The following is a 23,080-nucleotide window of genomic DNA, read 5'->3' as shown; positions in this document are numbered from 1 at the left end:
GAATGGTTTATAACACACTATAATGTGTAGAAGGACACATGAAAGTGTTTATTTGCTTTTATATTATTACAATTGTATTTTACAATATTGTCATTCATTATCTGTTCATTCCTCCACAGGTGTTATAGTTGTGAACAAACAGATGAGTAAACACTTAGATCTGCTTACAACTACATTACAATGTGTTATTAACAATTTATTAGATATTAATACACTGCTTATAAATGCTAAACAGAGATTTGTGTGCATAGCATAATGCATACATACCACACACAAGCCTGTGGCCAGTTTTGAGACATTTATCCATTGGTGTTCACCTGCCCTGCATGTTTCTGGACTGTGGGAGGAATCCAAAGCACCTGGAGGAAACCCACACAGGCTCAGTAGGAGAAAGCACAAACTGTACCCAGGAGGGAGATTTGTACACAGAGCCTGAAAACACATAGTTGTAAATGTTCTGATATATTAAAAAACCCATCATGTATTCCTAGCTCTTAGCAATGGAGGTTGCAACAAAAGAAAAAGTAACCGTAATTATCATAACAATAGTTTGTACTAGTAGCAACAGCAGTAGAAATAAGGTGGTTGGAGTAGTATGAAAATGGCACAAGTCTAGAAACTATGTAAGTTACAGGTATTTGGTTCTGACAATGTCTGGAAATCCATGAACTGAACTGAATAAGCAATAGATTTTAGGAGTTCTTCTGTCATTGCATTAAAAGAAACAACAGCAGTAAATAAGGTTATTTTATAACTTGTATGACTACTAATATTTGTAGGAGCAGTAGTACTTAAAGTAATAGTTATAGAGGTAACAAGAACCTTTTTTAAGAGGCCAAATCAGTAACTTTGGGACTTCAATGATTTATAGTACTCTGTATGGTCTACATAATGGCAGAGTTTGCATAGTAAATTGAACATTTGCATTTATTTTGTCTCCCAGCTCATCATAATTCAGCACCCATGTCTGTTTTCCTCCTGTCAATACAGAGATTTCTGATGTACACAAACTTTCAACAGCATAACACAGCACTCATTTCTATAAGTCTGTGTTTTAACTTTTGGTGGCATGTACTGTATGGCTGGATTGTGCCTTTAAATGAGATTACATTTCTCTTGTTCCAGGGCACACCAGCAAAGAATGCATCATGGCAACATACAATAATATGCACAAGTAATATATAATCAAAATCTAATTAAGCAAGGTAAAATGATGTTATATAATCACTTAAAAGACAGTCCAGTTGTCCACTAGCAGACCTGGCCACACCTAAACACACTGGTGAAACAAAGCATTGACAACCCTCACAAAATCTGCCTCACAGCCTCATTATAGCTGCACTATGCTATTGAAAAGAACCATACCTCTATGAATACATCTTCAAACGCTTAAAACATCTTTGAAATTAAAAATCCCATCAGATTTCCAAGAAATAATCTTGTGGAACTGAGATGTATCAGCCCTGAACTGCTGTGTATTATAGTATAAAGGTACAGGGTGGGCAACAGGATCAGCACAGATCACCATGGCTGCTCTCTGCCTTCAAACACTGGTCCAGTCTGGCTCTTAAAAACACTTTACTTGTTCAGCACTGAAACTGTACCATAAAGTTTCAAACCCTCCATGCTCTTTTTAATTTTTTTAATTCTATGTGGCTGTTTAAAATTGATCCTTGAGACTTAATAGAGCAGCTTTAAATACATGCGTGGATTTAATTTAAATTAGGACCATCGCAGTGTGATTTTCTGTTTTGTATGAATAGCAGAGGAACATTCATTGTGTTTGGTTTCTGGAATATTCTCTCTGCCTCACATCAGGTAGCAGAGAGAGATGGGCTGTGTGTGTGTGTGTGTGTGTGTGTGTGTGTGTGTGTGTGTGTGTGTGTGTGTGTGTGTGTGTGTGTGTGTGTGTGTGTGTGAGCAAGAGAGAGAGAGAGAGAGAGTGCGTGTTTATGTATGTGTGCTTTGTATGCATGTCTATTTGTGTGTATGTGTGTCCATGAGTAAGTGTGTGTGTGTGTGTGTGTGTGTGTGTGTGTGCAGGCGCATGTGTGCGAGGCTGCTGCCATGCCTACGAGATGGGGGATGGTAGCAGCACAGCCAGCTATTTTTCTTTCTTTCTCTCCTGAACATCAAGTTTGGTCTCCCATCAGCCTCGTCCTCCACAGAAAATGGTTGTTGGTTAAAGATGTGGGGCAGACATCTATTGATAAAATGAGATATTGCACACGTGATTATTGATTAATTCAGCATGATATAGATGTTTATTGATCCATGAATATATAATATCATTGACTGAAAAACCAAACTATGGTAGATACACTGAGCTAAGAAGCATAGATACAGATGTTACTGCTTGTGATATGCTTGATACAGTTGTTTATTAACTAACTAATAACTGTATGACTGTTAGCTGACTAAGATGTGAAGGGTGTAGATGCTACATGCAGGTTTTAACTGACAAATGTGTTGATTAGCTCACATATGGAAGACACAGATGTTTCTTAAAAAGCAGAATGGAGATGTTTTATAACTGAGTAAAATATTAGAAATACTGGTTGTTATCAGCCAAGATGATAGACTCTAATTGCCTGTTCACCTCCTCCACACTGTAAACAGTCCCCATCTTTCTCTCGGTACACTCTTCGTCTGTTGACGTGCTGCACACTATGTCTCTCAAACAACCTGATTTGTAAAATTAAAGGTAAAACAGGAAAACGCAACACTCCAATTCATCTTTTTAGATCTGATTTTGTTCAAACTGCTGAGCTAATGCTTCTTAATTTGTGACTTTCTATTTACGTTTAGTTAGACAGACACCAGATGGTGATTGGTTTTTATGGCAGAACCGATTTTGGAAAAAATGTAGTTTGTTGAAACAGTGCAGATTATAAATAAGTGAGAACTAGTTTGATGCCAGTAAGTGAAAAAAGTGAAAACTCTGTGCATTCTGACTAGAATCTAAGCAGCTGCTGACACTGCTGAAATGAACACATGAAAACTATCATTAGTTTTCTGTGGTTAGTTGTAGCAATAGACACTAAATGGTGATTGGTTCTGTATAAGGAATTGTCAATGCATAAATAAACACTGAAAAATAATAGAGCTGTCAACACTATTTTGATGCCAATAACTGAAAAGAAAAACTGACTAGGATCTGTTCTGCTGCTCACACTGTTGAATGCACGAAAATGGCAAAATTGTCAGTGTTAACATTCATTGTTGCACCATTATTTCTGTGATTCCATCCCCATCAGAGTCAATTTATGACTTTCAGATAGTTTTGAACAGTCTCCAAACTATATCACCATCACAAGTGCACAATCAACACTCAGAATAATTGTCAGTGAACAATCAGCACTTGCTGTGTGGAAGGGGAACACTGGTAGATGTATCCCCTATTATTTGGTCTACAATATTTTGCTCATTTTCTTTTTTTTGCAAAAGTTTTGCACCTCAGTTGTTGTGATGCCATGTCACAGAGGGAAGCTAATGAGCTGGCCCATCCAGCCAAACTGAATCTGAAATCCCTTCAGTAAATGTTTGCCACATCATGGTGCAAAACCCACAAACCCTGGAGTCCCGTGTGTCCGAACACAGCACACCACACCACAACAGTGATAAGCCCATTTATGTTTATTCTGCCGCTCTTTCTGATCACTGCAGTCTCATAAAGATTCTCCTGACTTTAGCTCACCAATGCTTGCAGGTTAGGTAATTAGGATCCTGCTATGTGCACATTGGCAGCCATTGGGGCTAACCTCTGCATGACCTCTCTCTGTCTGTGGAATGTTGGCCGCCATTCACGCTAACGTCTCGCTCACTAGCCGTTGGCCGGCACCACCGCCGCCGCACCAGCGACTGCAGGAGACTACCGAGGGGCATTTTTTTGTCAGCACTTGGCAGTTGGCGCAGCTTCCTCACTAAGAAAACATATCCAAAACATCTGCAGCAGAGTGAGCCGAGAGAGGAGAGGGGAAGGAGGTTGATGGGGGAGGAGGTGGGAGGAGGGGAAGAGGGGTGGTGGTTAGAGGGATGTTGGTGGGGTGGGGGGAGAGCAGAGATGTGGGGGCGGCAAGCAGCAGAGGTACGTCTGCGCTGCAAATCTGACGAGGACTTTTGAAAGGCTAAATCCCAAAGAGAGCGCTGCTGCCTCGGCTTGCTGCACTACAAACAGCCAGAGCTGAGACAGGCTGGGCTTTTACACTGGAGGTGCTCCACGGGAGCGAAGAAAAAATAATTATAATGATAACCTCTGTATGCTATACCTGACAAATGTTGCAGATGGAAAATATTTAAAAATGGAGAAAGTGCAGGAACATTTCATATGTAAAGTGTCAGTGTTTATTTGTTATTATTTGAAATGTTTTCATGGTGTAAATGCTGCCTTGGCTTCAGCATTTCATGGAGAGGCCCTCATTCAAGGTTGTGGTTATGTTATGTGTGCACATGTGTGTGTGTGTGTGTGTGTGTGTGTGTGTGTGTATTTGCGTGTGTGTGTGTCTGTTTTTTTTTTTTTTTCTCCACCATTTCCACAATTTTTTCCACCACTGTCATGGTGTATTTGGGGGTGGAGAATAACATTTAGTTTGAAAAAAATCTCATTTACAATTACGGTGTGTGTCTCCACATTACACCTCATATCACCTCGTTTATGAATATGATTTTTGTGGATTGTATTTCCTTGTTAAGGCAAGAAGGGGTAGAGAAAAAATAAGAATCATCATGTTTATGATTAGGTCCAAACCACATTATACACACACACAAACACAGTTTATAATTGCCTGTTATTTTAAAGATGTCTTACAAGTCAAGCTCTCCCACATTTTTTGCTTGACAGCGAGGAACGGAGATGGGGTCTTGTCTGTGAACAATGCCATCCTGCAGCGACACTGGTTTACAATCTGTACGACTGCTAATCCCACTGGAACAGTGGAGGTAATCTATACATGAAGGTGGTGGAATCTCTCTCACTGGAGGTCCTGTCCAGATTCTGTGCATGTGCCATGACCGTGGAAAAGGGGATTGGATCCTGTCCCTTCCCTTTACTCAGCTAAATCTCATCAGGAAGAGAAAAGCATCACAATCACTAATACTGAGCTCACTCTTCATTCACATTTCCATCATTGTGATTACGTATATATTATGTATAGTTTGCAAAAGACGTCAGATAAGACAGATTTCTCTGTTCCACCTGCATGGCGTGTACATGTGCATGCTGAATGCAGAGGGTATTGTTTTTAACGAGTAAATACAGCACTGTTGGAGGCATGAATCATACTCAGCATCACTGGGCAACATGAGTCATCAGACCTCTGTCATTTTGTCCTGAAACACAGTCTCCAAAACCAAATGGGTCACATTCACAGACATTCAGAATGGCCCAAAAAACATTTAATCTACAAAACCAAATTAAGGGTTAAAGGTCACCAAGAGAAAACATGTATTTCTTTTCACTCCTGCACTATTATGGCTATTACGCTTCGAACATGTTTTCACCCACCCTCTTCACTTACAGTGAAACTTGTTTACAGCCGCTCTCTTTAATTTACATGAAACATGAAATAGTTCCCTGCTCGCTGGAATGGTGATTACAGCATCCAATTGAATCCTTTCCAGGGGCTCAGTGTTTACTCTCCATCACCTACAGACTTTAACACAGGGATGCCGATAGATGGAGCTGTGGGTTTGAGGAGGAATGAAAGAGGAGGAGGAGGAGGAGGGAGAGGAGTCGGGGGGTTGACTCTCTCAATACTTGAAGTTGAGACAGAAGTGTGGAAAAGCCACTGTTTCCAAATCTACGGGGCAACTCATTAGCAGCACTGTACCCACTGATGTCCCTGCGTCTGTGAACGTATGTGTTTGTGTTTGCTGGAGTGAAATGGAGGCTTTTGTGCTACACAGACTATCACCACGTGTCCCCGAAGACAGTGTCACCATTAAGTTAATGATGGCTCCTTGATGATTCAGGGGGAAAATAAGTGTTTTTCTTAGGTAGTGGTCACTTTTCTTAAAGGAATGAGGAGACGTCTTTGGAAAGACACTCTTGGGACTACTATGTTTACATGTGTGTTTGTGTGTGGGGATGTTTGTGTGCTGATTTGCAGCACGTGTTGGCGTGCATGCTCGTGCACTCATGTGTATGTGTGTGCGCGTGTGTGTGTGTCTGTCAGGTTTCCTGCTGCGCTGTGCGGCTGGGAGCCCTAGCAAGGGTAAAATTCCATTCTCTCGGCGGAGCAGCATTCTGCATGAGCCAATTCCCAGGAGACACTGCTCTGCATGTCCTCCAGACAGCCAAGCTGAGGCACAGGCTCAGGCTCGCTTATTAACTGACCTGAGGGGGGGCGGTGGTGGAGGAGGGAGGGAGGGAGAAAGGGAGGGAGGAGGGTGGAGGGGGGGCAGAGATGGAGAATGGAGGAGGCGGAGGAGAGGAGGGGGGAAGGGTGAGCCCAGGGAGGCAGGAGGAGGCGGTGGGTGAGGAGGGAGAAGGGGGGGGGGGGTGTTGGGAATTATGGGTTTGTGTGTGCGTGTGTGTGTGTGCGTGTGTGTGTGTGTGTGTTTGTGTGTGTGTGGGCGTGTGCGTGAGTGAGTCTGAGTGTGATCAGGGGTGATGGGTTGTGGGGATACGAGCGTGCATGTGTGCGCTTGCGTGCTTGCGTGCTTGCGTGCGTGCATGTGTGTGTGCGTGTGTGTGTGTGTGTGTGTGTGTGTGTGTGTGTGTCAGAGGCAGAACTGGTTGAAAATATTAACTCTTTGCTCGCTGAGCTGCTTTGCTGCAAAAATTCAGCATAAGAAAAAGAGGAGTGTGGATGTCTAACAAGCTGCACTGTGTTTGTATCCTTGTGTTACAAACGTGGACGTGTTGCCACCTTGTTAAAAGGGGTTGCTGGTTAATCACTTTAAATATGTAATTCAGCATTTTCTGAACTTGAAGCTATGCAATTTAACCAGGAATGGGTGTATTCTCTGTCACTGTGTACCATTTTGGTGGACATAGGCTCCATAATGGCTTTTTGTTGTCACTTCACCACCAGAGTTCAGTATAATGGTGCAAATATGATTTTAAACTCCACCTTTGCACACACAGGCTATTTCTGAAATAGAACTAAATACCTCTACTTCATGTATTAATCTATTTACACTGATTCGTCATCCCTGTGTGCAAATATTAGTTTGTAGTCTTGTGTGTCTTCCCATAATTGCTTGACATGACTGGGAAACTCATTTGTCACCAGTATGAGGAAATAGCATAATTGAAAAGTGCTTTTCAATTACAATTTGTTTAACTTAAATAATGAAATAAAATATGGTGCTTCAAAGTTTTACTTCTTTTTTTTTTTATTATTATTCCATCCAGCAGCAAAGAGGAAAGAGAGAGAAAAAAATCACTCACGGCAAAATGCAAATGAGCCTGGAAGCTATTACGATGCTAATGAGATTCCACCATAGAAGTTGCTGCTCCGGCATCCGGGGTATATTTCATCCATATTTGGAAAACAGTTGTGTTCTCAAAATAGGGGACACACTTCCCACTGTTCACAGTGGAGTTCGCAAGTTTTTACTTTCAGTTGAATCTTAGATAGGAGAAGGCATGACTTACTTAGTTATACTTAGCAGAATACAGTGGTTTATTTGTAGTCCGAACATTGTGAAATTCTGCTTTATTTTTAGCAGTACTTCAATTTCATCAGCTGCTTGTCAATCACCAGTGATCTCCTTTTATTGATAACACAATCAAACTCTTTCTCCCAGCTTCAAAATATCTCAAACATTCTGCATGTTGGTACATGTTCCACTCAAAAAAAAAGGCAAATGAGTGTGATTGTTTACACCAGCAGCAGGCACATCAAACACAGCTACAACTTTATATTGTCACGCTGTGCTGTGAAACAGGATAAGACGTGTTCCGGGTTCTTCCGAACACGAGCGGCATCGGTGCGTTCAGGTGCAAAACCTGTAGCACAGCTGCTAGGGTGTGTAGTTTGTGCGCCAAAGGCAGGCAGGTAGGTAGGTAGGGAGATAGGGTATGTTACCATAGTAACACCAAGAGGGAACCCAGCAGAAGCAGAGTGTCTATATGTGTCCTGACCCATTTCCATTCTCATCCACAAGTGTTTTGTCTTCCTCACCTTGCCGTTTCACAACTAAAAGCACCTCTCCTTCTTCATCCTTGATGCATTTGCTGCATTTAACAAATGGTCGAGGCTTGAAACGTCCTGCCAAACATGCAGGATACAACACTACAAACTCTCAAGGTACATTTGGTTTCCTGTTCAGTTCAGTTTAGTTCAGTTCAATTCAATTCAATTCAATTCAACTTTGTTATCCCTGAGGATAAAAAAGCCCAGGAATAATACAGAAGATGTAGGAAAGTGAGTAAAACAAAGTACTGAAGTCATAAATTAAGAGTACTTTCATTCACTGAACTGCGCTGACATGAGAACGTCTCCACAAAGACAACACAGACCGGAGTTAAGCTAATCAATAGCTGAAAAAGAAGAGTTTTTCACATTGTTAATTTTGCTACTAAAGTGAACTAAAGTGAACTAAACCTTATGCAGAAAGGACAAAACATAAATGTGGTGATGAAGGTCAGAACAGAAAACATTCACAAATTAGAGTAACGATGATTATTCTGGTCAGCTCAATAGAATATCTTCAGTGATTATCTTGTAAAACAGCATTAGTGGGCTAAGCAGCATTTTTATGATGGTGGAGTACTGTACATGAATAAATGTAATTTTAAAAAATGTTCAGTTTAGAGCATGATTCAAAGTGATTAAAAGTTGGGAATCAATCAGAATAGTTTTAGCCTCAATTATATTATCATGAAACATGTCATTATCAGCCAAGATCTTTCTTTGTTACTCATTGTAAAAAAACATTTAAAAGATAAGGTTAATTTATATTTTTCTTGTTGTCAACAAATCCAGTTAAGAGTTCAAAACCAGAAATGTCTTAATTCCAAACTCTCCACCCTGTATGTGGCCCCTTGTCCTAGTGCTAGTTTAAATCTTTTAAAACTGACCAACACAAACATATAGTGTCATTTTTTTTACATGGCTCAGCAAAAAACAGAAGGGCACTCTAGTTTTTAGCAAATACTGTTTAAACTAGAGTAAGTAGTGTGTTTGTAGGGAACTATTTTCAGCAGTGGATTAATACACACCAATACATATTTTCAGCAGTACAACAGTGTGTGTGGGATTGTCTCAGTAAAAACTACTGTGCCCATGTTCATCATAATGAAGGAACATGTCCTCCAGTGCAATAGCACGCAACCCTGTTTCCTACGTGTTTACATACTAATTTACAGCAGAAAGGAAACATAATACTAACTGAATATCAATTTTATTAACATAATGAGGAAATGTTGCACTCCCTTGACTGGAGAAATTTTGACAGTTAACAGACAGCACTTACCCTTCCTTCAATGTCTATTTTGGGGGGAAAAAATAGTAGCCTGGTATAGAAACATAATTTTCAGGGGACAGGGTTTTTGGTAGCTTTGTCCAACAATGGAGCTCTGTGGCACAGAGGAATTAGATATATTACGATGTGAATGCACGGCCAGTACTTTAAATAAATTCCAGTAATTGCTGGTTTTTGCAATTTCATGTAATTTGGTGACAAAAAAAACCAAAACTGAATATACAGTAGGAAGTGATCAATGAGTCCTTCCTAGTGAAGCAGTCTAAATCTGTATGATTTCTAAGAGCAAGTTTTGAATGTGGTCTGTTTTCTGTGGGTGTCTTCAGTGTAGGACATCTTGAGGAACAGTCAGTGTGGGCTAAAAACTGAAAATGTGCTGCTCATTGTATACAGAGAAACACATTACACCGTCAGTGGGCAGCGCAGCCTCACGTGTAGGTCCTGTTTACGTTCATCTGTACAATACAACCAAGTGGATACTGAAATCTGTTAAATGAGCTGTTCACTTCAATGTACTGTATTGCAGCCACACTCGAGCGGTAAGCGCTTTAGGCGAGCAACCAAATCCTGTTAGAAATGTCAATTGAAAAGGTCTTGAGATATTAAAAATGTAGTTTTTAATTAAAGGTTTATTAATAGATTTTTCAAACTTTTTTTTTTAATTACCCGACCAGATGCCTGAGGCATTTGGATTACAACTTTTATCTCACTTGATTCAGACTGCCTCTCTCCATTCAGCCATTTTGGATTAAAAGTCAGACTTCATAAATGCTGTTCATTAATTCCCAGTGTGGGCAGTTAATGTGAGATTCAGCTGCAATGTTACGGCTGGTCTGAGTGTCTATTTATTTTTAGATTCTTGTGGCTACTTTGCAGCCCAGGCCTAATCTGTCACGGAGGAGAACATGGAGGAAATCTTAATCGCTGTGCCAAAAAAAGATTTTCAATGCAATGTAGTGTGTCTGGTTTGAAAATTCAACATGTTAGTGACACATACTGTCACAGTAAATGATGTTATTGACATGTGTTGCATGCATCATACTGTAAAATTGTTGAAATAAATCAGAACCAGTCTGTGTTATGCTGTTTGCATACACGGTTATGTCAATGTGACAAATTATGCAAACCTTCATGATATGAATTATAGACAACTAGTTTGTAAAATATATAGCACACAAGTGTGTTAAGAAACTCTTATTTCCTGAATTTAGATTAATGAATGCATTCAAAATGTGTTCATGTTCATTTAATAACAAGTGTAAAAGCAAGAAAATCTAATCAAAATGAATCATGGGCAATTTGTGAGATTTGATTCTGCATAATCTGCTCATTAGTGGATTAAACAATTTCACCCCAATTAAAAATATACAGGTGGATACAACAAGTTCAGGCATGTTCTCTGAAGGGCAACAGTCATTCTGGGAAATGTAGGAAATCACAAATTGAGTAGAAACAGAAAGTGGACATGGCTACCAATGGATGATTATCTTTTAATGGTGATGAATCTGTCACCATGTAAATTATATAAAGTGTAAAAGCTATATTTTTATTAATATCATTAATATGTGAGCTTTGTTTCTTTGTGTTCATCGAACTTCCCAGAGATCACCCAGTCACACTGTGTGGGAAGTCCTGTAAGTGTGTTTTTGTAGATGACGCTCTTTACCTTCTATGATTAGCCATAGTGACCTTGATCCTGATCTGAACTACCCAGTATGTACACTAATCTTAAACTACTCAGCTGGTGGAACTGTAAAACGCTTCACTTACTGTGCAATAAATACCTTTTTAATCTAGGAAGTACTTCTGAACAGTGGGTGATGAGCAAGGTTGGGTGACCAACTGGGAAAAGCAGGCAAATGCCCCAGGGCACCAACGCTCCCAGATTCACTGCATGTCATTCAGCTATGGTAATTTTGATTTAATTCAGATCCGTTAAGTTGGGTCCTGTTGGGTCCTATTTCAAAAGTTCACTTTATTGTTTTAGTTTATATTGTGCACACATGGTGCATGCTCTCAAAAGAGTTGTGTTTAATCAAATCACCAAGAGGCAACACTAATTAAGTATTATTCGACCCGTTGCATGGCATTCATTGGGAACTTGGAGGTGACAGCTAAGGGGCCCAACAGCTAATTTTCACCCCAGGGCCCCATAATGGGTTAATCTGCACATGGTGATAAATCCAGCATTCTGTGTGTGAAAACTCATATATCACTATTGCATGATAATGATCAACAGTTATTTAAAAATACATATGCAGTGTATATTTTATTTGTAAAAGCTTTGGTTTATTGCTCATAATTTAGTTTGCATATTGTTGCCGTGTGCCACAGCGGGTTTCTGAAAGCTGCTAAAATTATAAATTCTCAAATTCTGCACATGGTGGTTTTGAGTTTGGTGGTTCAACCAACCACTGTGCACATAGCTGCTCGATTTAATGAAAAATCTGGCATGTCTAAAAAAACATGTTTTGGCTTGTAAAAGTTCAGGATGACATTTTGGATTGTGGACTGTCACTGCAGCAGACAAGCCAGCCTGTGTTACTCCACCTTGTCTTAATGGCAAATTATGCCACTTTGTGCATAACTAGCCAGGTTCTGAGATTGTGTCATTAGCATCATTGACCAGCGGCAGCACAATCAATACAATATTGTGAAAATATGCTACACATAAAATGGACTGTGGACTGAGCAACCTATAACTCTACTGTCTGGATACAGTATAGCACAGCAGGAAGAACATTAAACGTATCTCTTTATTTCAGCTGAGATCAGTCCATTTTTAATTTCAGACTTGAAACATGCTGCTTTTAATGTAACCTCACCTTAAGACAAACTTCATGAAACATTTTCTTTTTTTAATCATGAAAGCAGCTTATTTGTTGCTACAGATGACCTGAGGGCTTTCTCCTACTGTTTTCAATGCAAGAGCCAGCTTGCTGCAAGAATACTAATATCTCTTAATAGTGTTAACACTGAAGACGCTTGACCCTCAGTTGCAATGGATTCTCTCCTCTAGTTTTAAGAGCTTAACTGTATGAAAACATGAAAAACAGTCAGTTGTGAACAAAAGGAGCAGACAGTGCTGTGTTGGCATTTTATCTGATCTGTGTGAATTGTTAAATGGATGTGAACAGATTCTTGTTGTTTTTTTCCCCCCCACACATTACAAAACGTAATGTGAACACTGAATATTAAAACAAAAGGCTTTCTTTGTGGTTTCAGTATCATTGCATGTTAATTGAAACAATGCATCACTTTATACTAGAGGACATGCAAGGAAACACATGCACATGCACATGCACACAGAGATCTTACTTGAACTTTGCAAGAATGCAAAACTGAGCGTAGGTCTTGAGGGAACAGGAAACGACTCCCCCACCCCCCCACTCCAACCCCCCACCTCCCCCTCCCTCCCCTCGCTTCCTCCCCCTCCCTCCCTCCCTCCCTCCCTCCCTCCCTCCTCCTCCTCTTCCTCCTCCTCCAGCACCACGCTACAGCAGCGAACTAGGCAGGCCAACTTGCAGAGTGCAGCTCAGCCTCGACAGCGGCTGCTTCCCACTGGGGGTCTTCGGAGAGCATCGCACTCCCATGTGCGCTGCTGTGCCCGCTGGATGTTGAAATCGCGCCGTGCGCCTCACAGGAGCCACCATGTCCAACACACCCCACGACCCGTTCTACTCGTCTCCGTTCGGACCCTTCTACAGGAGACACTCGCCCTACATGGTCCAGCCCGAGTACCGGATCTACGAGATGAACAAGCGGCTGCAGGCGCGCACAGAGGTGAGGGGATAACCGCCGCACGGTCCCGTTTAGGTCGCGGTGCCGGTGGGAGGGTGGCGCGCCATGGATGTCCGGTGCGGGGAGGAGGGAAGGGACGTGTGAGCCGGACAGAGAGAGGGGCTGGGGTCGGCGTTGAAGGTCCGTCAGTCGGGAGATGTGGATGTGATGCCAAAGTGCCAAACATTCCAGAGGTGAAAGTAAACAGGCTCCGGTGTGCAGACAACACGCTGCGAGAAATATCATCCTCTGGAGTGACCTGTTGTAGCGACGAGTCTGAAAATCAAAGAGTCCAAGTGGGAAACAGATGATTTGCGGAAGAGATGCTTTCACGTGGCCAATTAACTTGTTTGAAATTCACGACTTAAGTGTCACCTCCTCTGATTGGAGCTGAGAGATGCACCTGAAGTGGGCATCGCTTGTTACATGTCTAAAAGTCCTAAACGAGCTCAAACTAGACTGCAAACATATGAAATAACCTGTTTGCAGATTCTAATCAAGATTTTTAGGACTGAGAGTTATTTTTCAGTGTGACATGTTAAACGTCAGGTTAGCCCATATATCACCATGAACTGAGTGTTGGATTGGAAAAGGTTGCAGTCAAGTCTGAGAGACTGTTCAAGTCTAACCAGGCTGCAGAGACTGAGGCAAAGTAGCCTTTTCAAGTGCATTTAATTCATTTGCATACATTTACATGTCGCCTGGTTTTTACATATTTGCATACTGTGTCTGGTCGGTTAAAAGCTGCTGCAGCTCAAACCAAACAAGCCCAACAAGAATGTAGAGAGTTTGCCCACTGTGGTGAAGAGTTTCGGGTTTCACTGTTAGGGCAACATTATCTGTGATCTATGATTCATCGCTCTGTGTCTGGATGAAGTTTTCTCAATCAAAGTGACCCTGGCTGCACATTAAGAAGATCATGATGTAATTGCATGGGGGTGAATTAACTTCATGTCAGTTTTCCTGATGCTTCAATGAGTTAGGCGCCAAGCGAGTGTGGCATACAGTGTTACTCAGTCTGAACCTTTGCTGATCCCACTGTGAATTATATAGCAAGCATCTGTTTTCAGCATCTGCTCTGTGATCACAAAATGTGTAAATCTGGAGATAAAAAGTTCATTCAACATGTCAAGTTGTGAGGCATCTGCAGGGGAATAGACAGCATCAAAATTCTAAAACAAGTGTCTTTCAGCAGCTTAACTGTACACATTTAGTATGGGCTAAATGTTAGGGCTGCAGTTGAGGAGTATTTCCAATTATTGATTAATCTGCCATGATTAATTGGTTAATCATTTGATCTATAATGTCAGCAAATAGCCAATCACATAATCTCTTGTTTTGTTTCAACCTACACTCCCAAACTGAAAGATTCAGTTTACTATCAGAAGAATAAGAAAATATATATAGTAAATTTAGTAAAGATATAGTAAATTTTTGCCATTTTTACTTAAAAAAATGCTTCTCAAAATAGTATCTGATGAATTTCTATCAATCTAGTCATGATTTCAGCTCTATTAATACCTAATATTCTAAATAATCTTATCTCTGGTTACTGTTGGAGGCTTTTAGGAATTTGATTCCCACCAAGACATTAAAAGTGGAGGAGATTTGGATGAATATGTCCATTAAAGGTTTTAATGAGAAATTTTTCATTTCGGAAATCTTATTTTGGTACAAGACTACCAGCTGAGTTACTGCAGCAGCTTGCAGAATGATGCTGACTTTCCTAAAGAGGAACTCGCAACTTTAAGCAGACCACAGCAATGTTGCTGAGATGCAATGGCCCAGTCTGATGCATTATTCATGCGGAGTGGTCCAAGCCCCAGTGGACCTCAACTCCCGTACCACACATACCCAGACACCAAGTGCAATCACCACGCACGCTCATACACATGCAGTACACACATGCACATGACATACGCACGTGTGTTAACTAACCAGGACGTGTACACAGCACAAAAAAAACATACCATTGATAATATACATGGAAGTTTTGCATGATATGAACACACAAACATATATTATACAGACGCGTCAGTTTAAACCATTACCTTCATCTCCTCAGACTAAATTATATAATTGCATAATAATATAATTAGTTTTTGTTCCTGTTGGTTTTCACATCTTCATCCTCCTCCTTGTCTCTTTCTTTCTTTCTTCGGTGGCAAGAGTGTATAATATGTCGTCTCTTTAGCGATGTGGTTATTGTTTGATTAAAATGCAGGTGTTGATTATAATGAGGAGGAAGTAGTGTCTTATGGAGGGTAAATAAATGCTTCGAGTTTTGCTATTTGTTTGCATCCAGATGTGCCATACAGCTCAGCTCAGGCTTTTAACAAAATTAGATAGTAATTATCGTCATGAATGCAAAACCGTGGCCATCAATTTACACAAAAATCCACTACATGTAAAAAAAAATATATATATTGTGCAGCAAAGGAAAATATCGTAGTAGAAATCTCCCTCTACAGACCCTCATATGTAATGTTCCTTTCACCTTCACTAAAACAGAGAGGGGAGATTGTGCAAAAACATTGTACATTCCCCATGAAACAAACTTGCTGAAGCTGTGTACTTCCTGTAAAGTGAGCTTAGCCGATGGTGGGTCAATCTCCAGCTTAACCGCTGCTGAGTCCATCTCCTATAAGATGACTGTAAAAGTCAGCTCACAGATAGTTTCTTGAATATTTCATCAAGGTTTTCATGTGAGCAGGAGTTGCAGATCCATATCCTTTTGTGTTTGTTGGCTTAGTCGCTGGCAGTGAACTAATTTTACGTGGAAGCATCAGTTTCACAAAGTCCGTTTTGAAAATAAATGACCATTGTGTTTTGTTGACATTGGCTTTACTTATTGTTTGGGAGCCCACAGATTCTAACACTGTATGTATGCAATTATTTCCAATAGTTGCTAAATTTTAAAGTTGTAAAAAATGTTTTACTTTTTTAAGAAATGAACATAAAGCATTGTTATTACACGAAATAAAGAACGATTTAATCTTAAAATGTTAATGGCATATGCATGAAAAAATATTATTTTTTTGGTCAAAAAGTGATTAGCAGACAAAAAAATCTGTATAGTTATGTTTGGGGTCTGTTGGACCCCAGAGATAGTGCTGCCTTAACATCACTGTCAACACCAGTCACAGATATAGATTATGTGAAAATTCACAGAATTTGCAGCCAAGGGCTCTGACATCCCAAATGTGTCATTTCTTTATAGCAAACGTCTGAAATATGTTCAAAATAATGCTTATGACCTTCTCATTAAATTAGGAAATCAAGTATCAAGATGATAAACGAAGTAAAAGATGGCAGGGCTCTCCAAGATGGAAATCCTTTGACTTATGTCCTTATGTTATTTAAACACATAGAAGAAAACAACATATATCAAGCAAATCCAAAGAACATATAACGTGACTGCCTCTGCTGGATTTCAGAGTGAAGAGATATTATTTGACTGGGTTTGTTGCTATATTTTGTTGATCCAGTCAGAAAGATTTCAAGCTTGCAAACTGCAGTCTTGTCAGAATTATCACCCGAGTAAAGATGCTTAATATCGTGAAAGGACTGCCATTGTTGAGGATAAGAATAGCTCGGAGCGTACTTAACATCGTGCTTGCTGGCAGGCCATCGAAGCAAAATGACTCACCATAGTTTGCGTTCCCAACATTCTGAGTAGTTTTTTAACAGGGGAACTGACTAAGCCTCAGTATGACACCATCTTTGAGAAAAGTGTTGAAGGAGTCGACTGAAGTCACTGCTCTGTTAGAAATTCTTCCATTTGTCTTATTCATGAGTGTGCTTTTGAATTTGCTTGGCTGGTGGTGCAACTGCCTCTCGCACTGGCAGGCACAGGACTCAAGGATTTGACACTTGGAGGAGACTCACTTACCCCAGAGGAAAGTATAGTCCGTATGAGTGTAAGTGACGTCTGCAGCAAAAGCTTGATGCAGATAATTCTGTGGGAGTGAAATAACAAGTTGTTAGATTTAGACAGAGACGTGTTCTTTTTTTATTCTCTTGGCTTAACATCTTACGTACATGATTGTTGTATTGACTGGAACTCTAAGTGGACAGTGTTTGCAGCATCTCTCATCTCTTGAATCATTTTAAAAGCCAGAGAAATTAACTTTACCAGAAAAATACACCCTCAGATGCTTTTGTGTCCATTATAGATGGTTAAGAGTGAATTTTCATGAAGTTCAGTGCATTAGAGAGGCTGTTTTATAGTTTTTTGTAATTTACTTTTGGCTGTAGACATTCTCTCATCTATACATCTGCTGCCAGCAACCCACAAAGTGAAAAACGTGAAGGCTAGGAGGTGAACGTGTAGGACAGCGCTATAGTGTAGTATAGAGCTGCAGCTAATGGTTATTTTTATTATCTGTGAAATTGTTGATTACATCCTTGATTAATCAATGAATCATTTGATCTATATAGTCTCAGAAGATAGTGAAAGTGTCCATCCCAGTTTCTTTGCACCCAGTCATGTCTTGTTTTTGTCTGAAACCCAAAGATATTCAGTTTACAATCATATAGAAAAGCTGTAAATTCTGACTTTGCACAAGCTGCAACTAATGGTTAGAGTTTTTGGTTAAAAATGAAATAAATCATTAGTGATTATTAACTTCGTAGCCAAATAATTTTGTGAAGACTGACTAATCGACTAAACGTTCAGCTCTACTGCAGTGATGATGATATTGGGGCTTTGACTATCAGTTCATTCATTGCTGATTATTTTCTCCATCAATCATTTATTCTGTGTAATGTCAAAAAAATACTGAAATACATACTAAATACACTAATCATTTTTCACAATCACAACATCCTTAAGCCCAAGTTACTTTTCATAGAAACCTTGTTTTGTCTCACTCAGCAGAGGTTGTTGCTTGAAAATAACTAAAAAACAATGAATCATTTACTGATTTGGATGGATTAGTTCCCTAATCCTTTCAGCTCCACTATAGTGTCGGTGAAATCAGGGCAAATTATTTACATTAACAGTTAATCTGCCAATGAATTAGTGACTTGTTTGGTCCATAAACTACAATTTCCTAAAGCCCAAGGCGATGTCTTTAAAGAATAAGTCTAAAAACCCAAAGACATTCAATTCACTGCAATGTAAGATGAAGAAAAGTAGCAAATCCTCACAGTTGGGAAGCAGAAAAAATGACTTAATCAATGAGTCAGTTATCAAAATAGTTGCCAATTTTTTTTCTGAAGATCGACTAACTGATTGATGCCAGCTCTACTGATGATTATTTCTGGAATAATCAATGAAATGTAGTGGAAAGGTCACAATTTTTCCACAATCAAAATTTCCTGAAAGCCAAGTTTCTGCCTTTAAATCTCCTGCTTTGTTAGACCAAGATTTGAAAACCCAAAGAAATTCACTTTACAGTCACGGACAATAAAGAAAAGCAGCAAATTCTCACAGTTGAGAGGCTGGATCAATTATCAAAATAGTTGCAGAACAGTTGTCTGTTGATCCACTAATCATTTAATAAACTAAATGTTACAGCATAATGAGACTGATGATGACATATGAGAAAATGAGTGAATTGTGATTCGAAACATTAAGACTGATGACGTTTTGCATCATTTCTGCCTTCAAATTCTATTGCAGATGTAAATATATCAATATGATCTCATGTTGTCTACATTAGGCCTGATGGCAAAACAAATACTTTTTTTTTAGGTGAGACTCTCTTCTTTTCTTTCAAGCTCTGATGCTCAGGGACAGTTTCTGTTCACTCGCAGTAACAGCCCTCTCACCTGCCATGCCCCCAGAAGCACACATGGAAATAAGGAGGAATAAAACCTAACGACACAACAAGTCCTGTGTGTTTGTCTGGGATCAGCGCTCACCTTTGAACTGATAACTGCGCTGCAGCTTAAACAGCCCTGCTCCTGTGATGACTCGGGGTCTGTTTCTATCCCAACCTTATTACCTGCTCCATTCATACTTATTACCTGCGTGGCTGTATTTCTGCGCCAGGCTGACTGCTATCCCATTACCTTCATTTTACACAACGTGAACCCGCTGTGACCTGGCAATCTAAACAGGCTTTGATGTGGATTTGATGCCATGCATACGGTGTGACCACATTGTTTCTGTGCTGTCGCTCGGGGGGCACTGGCCCCGGCGTACGGAGGCAGCTGCGATGATTTGTGGGGGAATTTGACACTTAAGCGTATGCAAATGAGGCGGCGGATTAACATTCAGAGGAGGAGCTTGGTCGACCTCAGCCGGTGTAAGGCCATTAGCAAAGAAGACATTAATATTCAGCGGCAGAGAGCGGGGACACAGAATAACACTGTAAGTAAAACTACAACACAGAGGATTGAAACAGAAGGAAAACAAAAGCATTTTAATGGAGGCACCATAATAATACCCACAGGGCTGCATTCAGAAATCTCTCCTCTGCTGCTGACAGTGGGTCTAATGGTCATACTCTTCCTCAGCGGATAGACATGCAGTCAGTAACAGTGATTGGCAGGCCATTCATTGGATTTTTGTGTCTATTGCACGTAGTTAGTCTCATTCTCATTATTCAAATGGGCCCACAGACCTGACTCATTGGCTCAACTGTGCAACTGGAGGAACTGGAGTGTTCATTATGGCAAATTCCCTTGTTCCTGTCAGGGGCAAAGTGGATCTGTTCCCATCAGCACTACATGTCAGATTGACATGAATAGGCTTATGATGTAGAGGTCAAGTTGGCACTGAGCTGTAAGGTTCACAGAGAGGGATTAAAGATGAGCCACCAAACCACCAAGAACACACCAGGAGATTTATTTTAGTTAGAATCTGCATTTAACTTCACAGGCACGAAAATGCAAATAATGAGCATTCTCATCATCAATTAATCTGAAGATTATATCTCAGTCAATTGTTTGGTCTGTGAATGGCCAGAAAATTGGGATAATTGCTCACAACATCTCAGAGACCGAGTTGATTCACATTGTTTTGTCTAAGTCAAACAAGGAAGATGAAGAAAAGCAGAAAATCTTTACATTTGAGAGGCAAGAACCAACAATGTATTTATCATTTATTGCCTGCAAAGTGATTTAAACAATGATTCATAAAAAATGTTGCCAACTAATCGACCAATCAACTGATTTTTACGCTATCCATCCTAGCAAAGTATTTTCAAGCTGTATTCAGTGTTTGAAATAAAAAAAAGCCAAGATTTCACATAAAATGCACCTGTTTGTCAGCTTAAATCACAAAGTGTGGATGCAGGAGAGAGGGGCACACCATCCCTTCCATTTTAATGATGTAGTTTTTTCTGTAGAGAGTGATTTCCAAACTGGAGCCGAAAACATCAGCAGTTGATCGACAGAAAAATAATTGGCAACTGTTTTCATGATCAATTAATCGTTTAAAGACATTTTTCAAACAAAAAGGCAGAACTTTTCCCCCAGTTCCAGTTTGCCAGTTGCTGCTTTTCTTTGCCTTGTGTGATAGTAAACTCATTATCTTTGGATTTTAGAGTGTTGGTCAGATAAAACAGGCAGGTAATGCTGGGATCATTTTAGAAAATGTGTGATAGGCGTTTTTCACTATTGTCTAACCTCGCATAGACCAGTTAATCAAGAAAATAATTGGCAGATGAATTGATAATCAAAAATAAACAGCAGTTGCAGCCTTTATTAAAATGATCCCTTAAAAGCAAATGTGCAGATATTGTCCAGCTGTGTCAGTAAATGTGAGCATACTGTGTGCAGATTAGCATCTCCAACACAGCAATCTGACATCGCTTCATGATTTCTGACAGTCCATAATTTCCCTAAAACAGATAAACCAAAACTTCTACTGAACTGAGAAACATTATATGTGTAAGTACTTAGTAGCTGGGATATTTTTTGCAGTGTGTGTGTGTGTGTGTGTGTGTGAGTGTGTGTGTGTGAGTGAAACTGGCTGAGAGTAATTACCAGAAAGGTGTTGACCATCACGGTGCCCTTATCTGAACCATTACTGTTGGATTTATCTACCATCAGGGAAAACAGGCCACCATAGGAATCATACAAAAGACTTTGAATTATGTCACAACTGAGGTGAAATCATTTGAAATCTTTTTTTTTATGAAGTTATGGCTCAGATCAATTATTAGAAACATGTTAAGCATATGGTAAGTGTGGTCATAGGGCAGCGGCTCTTCTTGTTTTGTTGTTTAGATGCTTCTTTTTTTTGCAGTTTAAACCAGCCTCATTGATGCTGGAAATTTTTGCACATAATTTATTAATTAGTTAATACAAAAGTAATAGTTGATTAGACATTGAAATTAAAGATAATTTTCAGTTAGATAAATGCTGGTTACAGTACTCTACATTTATGCTCCCTCCCACACATTACACAACAAAACAATGGAGAATAAGTCTTAAATAAGTCAACAACATTTGGTATTTACTTGGCTCACAGAGTAAACAGCATTATTATTTATTTCTCTAGTCTCTAATATGTGTTGTTATTATGATTCACAGCCTTATTGACAATGAAGAGACATCTGCTTTTGTGCACTCGTAAAATATAGCTCGGAGCTCTTACATTAAAAACAAAAACGTTTTATATTTTCATAATGCTGCCAGTCAGTGAAAGGACTGAATCACATTAGCTTCTGCTTGCCTTAGTTAACAATCTGCCTACCTCCCCCTACGCTAAATTAAAGAATAAAACTGCTAAAAGGTGAGCGGACAGGCTGATAGTTTTGAAAAGAAAAGGAAAAGGTAACCTTATCCCCAGAAAAGTGTGGTCAGAGCTTTTTGCCTGTTTATCATTTCATTCCCAAGAAAACTGCTCTTTGGTGTAAAACAACTGAATAGAGAAAGAAAGGACAAAGTCAGGCATTAAATGCACTTTTCATGTTTTTGAGGTGAATCTGGGTTTAGGAAAACTGCAGCTGCACAGGTTAAGATACAACTCCACAGTTCAAACACTGTCCTGTCTTACTGCAAGTTGTGGGTGACAGTAATTTATGTCTGTTTCTACAGACCATAGTGATGGATATTTAGATAACTTTATAAATCCCCACACAAGACACTAGTTTGGTCTTCCATGCTTGGTAGTGGAGGCCATTGTGGTCACAGGAAACAACATAGGAAATACATGCTGCCAATACAACCATAGGAACAGCAACATACAAACCAGCATATTCCAAGACATTATTGTTGCTCAGGAACCCGCCAAGCCTCTAAATTTAATCTAAATTTAACAATGTCTTTAAGATGGGTACATTGATATTTTTAGGAAAACAATATATCAAATGACAGTGTGTCAGTGTGAAAGGGGTTGCTTGCAGTGTAATCTACATCATCTGAATCTACATCTCCGCTCGGCTACACAGAGCTTTATAGTTTAGGCTTATTGTCTGACCCACAACTTTATTTTAACTTTATTTTTTGTGCTTCACTTTCACTGCTTTCTTAGTGTTGTTTCCGGATGCAGCAGGCAGCTGTTTGCAGTGAAAAATCTCAAAAATTCAACTGTACCTTACCTGCTCCGAACCTAACGGCAGACAGACACACTCTGAGACTAGCTGGGGAACATAGTGGAGCATTTAGCACCTAAAACTACAGATATTTTCCTTGTCAGATGGCAGAGACTAAAAACAGAGCTAAAAAAGAGTGAATAATACCACGATCCATTAATAAATCAAAAGATTACCTGTGATACGCCTGAAAACAAGCCCATTTAGCTAAAAGAAATAGATAGGAAACAGATCTAACAACCTGTGCCAAAAGCACAACCGATCAAAGGTTTCAGAGTAATATTCTACCATACTAAAGATATCGGTTTGGATGTGATCTTTTTTGTATATTTTATATCACATAATAGTCTCATTTTCACTGTGTTGATCCACTAATG

At 39.7% G+C, this 23,080-nt stretch overlaps 1 protein-coding gene across 4 annotated transcripts in view; it reads left to right on the top strand.

The window, feature by feature from the left end:
- Positions 1 to 12,912: 12,912 nt before the first annotated feature.
- Positions 12,913 to 23,080, top strand: part of ldb2a (LIM domain binding 2a) — a 93,111-nt gene continuing 82,943 nt past the window's right edge. For all 4 annotated transcript variants that reach the window (XM_071457465.1, XM_071457464.1, XM_071457462.1 and 1 more), the window contains exon 1: positions 12,913 to 13,215. In XM_071457465.1, coding sequence (XP_071313566.1) covers positions 13,084 to 13,215 — 132 coding nt within the window. In that variant the 5' untranslated portion in view covers positions 12,913 to 13,083. The remainder of the gene's footprint in view (positions 13,216 to 23,080) is intronic.

Source organism: Trachinotus anak, unplaced genomic scaffold (genome assembly GCF_046630095.1).
Source record: "Trachinotus anak isolate AG129_WGS33_773 ecotype Australia unplaced genomic scaffold, CSIRO_AGI_Tana_v1 ptg000021l, whole genome shotgun sequence".
In the NCBI taxonomy this organism is placed as follows: Eukaryota; Metazoa; Chordata; class Actinopteri; order Carangiformes; family Carangidae; genus Trachinotus; species Trachinotus anak.
Note: the sequence above shows the minus strand (reverse complement) of the source record. Positions and strands in the feature narration are given on the sequence as shown.